At 35.5% G+C, this 3,424-nt stretch overlaps 2 protein-coding genes across 2 annotated transcripts in view; one reads left to right on the top strand and one right to left on the bottom strand.

Annotated features, from left to right (window-relative positions):
* DEGS1 (delta 4-desaturase, sphingolipid 1) overlaps nt 1-894 on the bottom strand; it is a 17,742-nt gene extending 16,848 nt beyond the window's left edge. Inside the window, exon 1 of the mRNA XM_019639605.1 lies at nt 133-894. Within this exon, the coding sequence (XP_019495150.1) occupies nt 133-849 (717 nt within the window). The 5' untranslated portion in view covers nt 850-894. The remainder of the gene's footprint in view (nt 1-132) is intronic.
* The window catches only part of TP53BP2 (tumor protein p53 binding protein 2), a 187,140-nt gene that overhangs the window by 9,584 nt on the left and 174,132 nt on the right, over nt 1-3,424 (top strand). The gene's annotated exons all lie outside the window — the stretch shown is intronic.

The raw sequence follows: 3,424 nt of genomic DNA, 5'->3' as shown, positions 1-3,424 counted from the left end.
TCTGTTCCCCTTCCCCCAATTCCCCAATAAAAATCTTTAAAAATAAATAAATAAATAAAATGAGCAAGTCGAGATTAACTTTGATCATCAGAAGCATCAGAAATTACAGTATGTATCAAATCCTTGACTTACCAGAGGAAGGTTTTTTCCGGGAATGTTGGGGAAGTCGTGGTGCTCATTATGGTACCCCACATTGAAGGTAAGCCAATTCAGAGGTCCATAATATGAGTATGTTTCATGTCCCTTCAAGAACATGTAATGTTCAGCTATAAAATGTCCAGAAATCGGGTGCAAACCTAGACCAAGTAAGGACGCTGCCAACATGTAGACTAAAGATTTAACTCCAAAAACATAGTAAATTACAACATCAAACATCAGCTGGACCACAGTATTGATCATTTCCAGGTAAGTAATTGGTTTGGGGTTAATGAACAGAGGGCGAAACGCATAAAAGAGAGGCTGAAGAATAACCCATATAAACTTTCTGAACGTGGTACAGAAGAACCAGCCTTCAAAATCGGTTGGAATATCCACATCGATACCATCGCCTCCGAGGTACCGATGGTGGTCCATATGATACCTCTTAAAGGAGATTGAATACGGAACACCAATAGGAAGATTAGCAAACATCCCGAACCAGCGATTCCACATGGCTTTGCAGTGGCCAAAGGCACTATTGTGGGAAACTTCATGAATGGCCAGAGTCATTGAATGGTTAATACAGCTGCCAAAGGCATATGCCCAAAATATGACCCACTTCCAGTCCAAGTCCTTGACTAAGTAAAACGCAAGCAACTGCGTGAGAACCATCATAATGACAATCCATATCAAGTTGGGATCAGGTTTCATCAAGGATTTTATCTCTGGATACTTGGCTGTAAAGAAAAAGACAAACAAAAAAATCAGGAACTGGGAATACGACATAGTGGTTCTACAAGTGTAAGTAAATCACCAATTAACACATTATTTTTTTTTTCTGTTTCCAAATCATTATATGTCCTCTATTAAAGTCTTCATCTCCTCAGGAAGGAGTACATTCTAAGAAGATTATTAAATAAAATGTCACAACAGATGGAGAATTTTTGGAAGAAAAGTTAGTCTCAAAATTAGACCCTTCAAGTTAACAGAAAGATAGGCATAGTCTGGAAAATCTATTCTGTGTCTGACAGAATATACCACACACATAGGCAAGTGTCCCCTAAGGGCAAAGACGGATTCTTCCTGGATCCTACCATCCCAGGGATAATGAATGTCTCTGGTTTTACATATCTGTTGTCAATTATGTTGGCCCAGGAAGGCAAAAGTTCTGAAAAAGGACCTTTTTCTTGGGACAGGTCATTCAGAATGTTCTTGAAACGATAAAGAGGGGAAAAGAGCAGCTTCATTCTCTTTTCTCTAAATGTGAAATGAATTCAACAAAAGCTTAAAATGTAAAATAGGAAATTATTTAAATCCAGGTTTATATATAAAGGAAGTGAGGGTAGGGTAAATAACTCTTCTAGTTTCTTTCCTTTCCCCTTTTCTGTCTCCACTTCCTAACCGCTAATCTTTGTTGGTATTAGTTCATTTTATCCAACATTAATTTTATAGTCAATAGACAAAAAAAAGTAATCCCACAGACCTACAAGTGAATTAGGATAAAACTAATTTTTCTGATGTAAATGAAAGGTTCAAATAAGGTATTCATTAAAATATAAGCATTTTTGGAGCAATTCTCCAACAATAGAATAACTGTTCAGTTTATTGGTGGGTAAGTAATAATTCTTTTGTATTAAAATATGTGTTATTTCTGTTTAGAAAGAGCACCAGCCTTTTTACCTTACATAAAACTTGATTAAACTGACACATCTGACAAAGGATTGAAGATAGTACACATTTTGTAGGTATTTCAAAATCATGAAACTTGTGCATATGCACAGTTCTTTCAGATAAATTTCAACTTGCCCCAAGAAATTCTGTACCAAAATTTTGCAAAGCTGTAATATATAAAAATCAATAGTATAAGGGTGCCAATATAATTAAATAGGGAAAGAATGATTTTTTCAAAATATGGTGCTGAAACAACTCATTAACCACATGCAAAAAAATAAAGTTGGAACTCTCTCTCCCCTTACACAGCATACAAAAAATTAACTCAGAATGGATCATAGGCCTAAATACAAAAAAAACTGTAAAACTCACAAGAAAACAGAAGTAGATCTTTGTAATCTTTATGGGGTTTCTTAGATACTATACCAAAAGCATAAGGACAAAAAAAATAAATAAAAATGTCTATGTTGTGAACGATACCATCAAGAAAGTGAAAGGACAACCCACACAATGGGAAGAAGTATTTGCAAATCATGTATCTCAGAAGTGACTTGTTTCTGGAATACATAAAGAACTCTTACAATTAATAATCCAGTTGCAAAGAATGTTGGAGCAACATTTCTCCAAAGCAGCTATAAAATGGCCAATAAGCACATGAAATACTCAACATTATTGGTCTTTAGGAAAATGAAAATTGAAACCAAAATGCAATACCACTTCCACACCCACTACTAGAATGGCTGTAATAAAAAAGACAAGTAATAACAAGGATGTGGAAAAATTAGAACCCGTACACAATGCTGGTGGACCATGTAAAATGGTGCAGCTGCTTTCAAAAACAGTTTGGGAGCTCCTCAAAATGTTAATAAGCATGGAGTTACTAAGGACCCAGCAACTCCACTCCTAGGTAGCTAACCCAAGAGAAATGAAAACATACATCCATAAAATAACTTGTATGGTAATGTTCACAGCAGCATTGTTCATAATAGTCAAAAGGTGAAAACAACCCAAGAGCCTACCAAATATGTGATAAATGAAATGTGGCCTGTCCTACAATGGAATATTATTTGGCCACAAAAAAGAAAGAGTACTGATACACGCTACAATATATGAACCTTGAAAACATGCTAAGTGAAAGAAGCCAGTCACAAAACAATACTGTATGATTTCATTTATAAGAAATGTCCAGAACAGGCAAATCTATAGACAGAAAGTAGATTAGTGGTTGCCTAGGACTGGGAGATGGGAGTGGGGAATGTAGGGACGGCTAGAAGTATAGGGTTTCCTTTTGGGAGTGACAAAATGTTCTAAAAATTAATTGTAGTGATAGTTACACAACTCTGTGAATACACTAAAAAACACTGAATTGTACCCTTTAAATGGGTGACTTTTGTAGTTTGTGAATTATATCTTAATAAAGCTGTTAAAAAAAAACAACCACAGTTTCCCTGTGGAAGTATAGCAGTAAAAGGAACATTTCTTGTGATTATCTGACCCACAAATAATGGTCTAGTCCCAAGCCTTCATTAATGGATGCCTTTTAATATAACTAAATTTAATGTACAGATGTTGGTTGTTAAACAACATATTGATGCTCTCTCATGACTCTCTCCCC

The sequence above is a fragment of the Hipposideros armiger genome, unplaced genomic scaffold, assembly GCF_001890085.2.
Source record: "Hipposideros armiger isolate ML-2016 unplaced genomic scaffold, ASM189008v1 scaffold_45, whole genome shotgun sequence".
NCBI classification, from domain to species: domain Eukaryota; kingdom Metazoa; phylum Chordata; class Mammalia; order Chiroptera; family Hipposideridae; genus Hipposideros; species Hipposideros armiger.
This window is presented reverse-complemented; position numbering and strand designations above follow the sequence as displayed.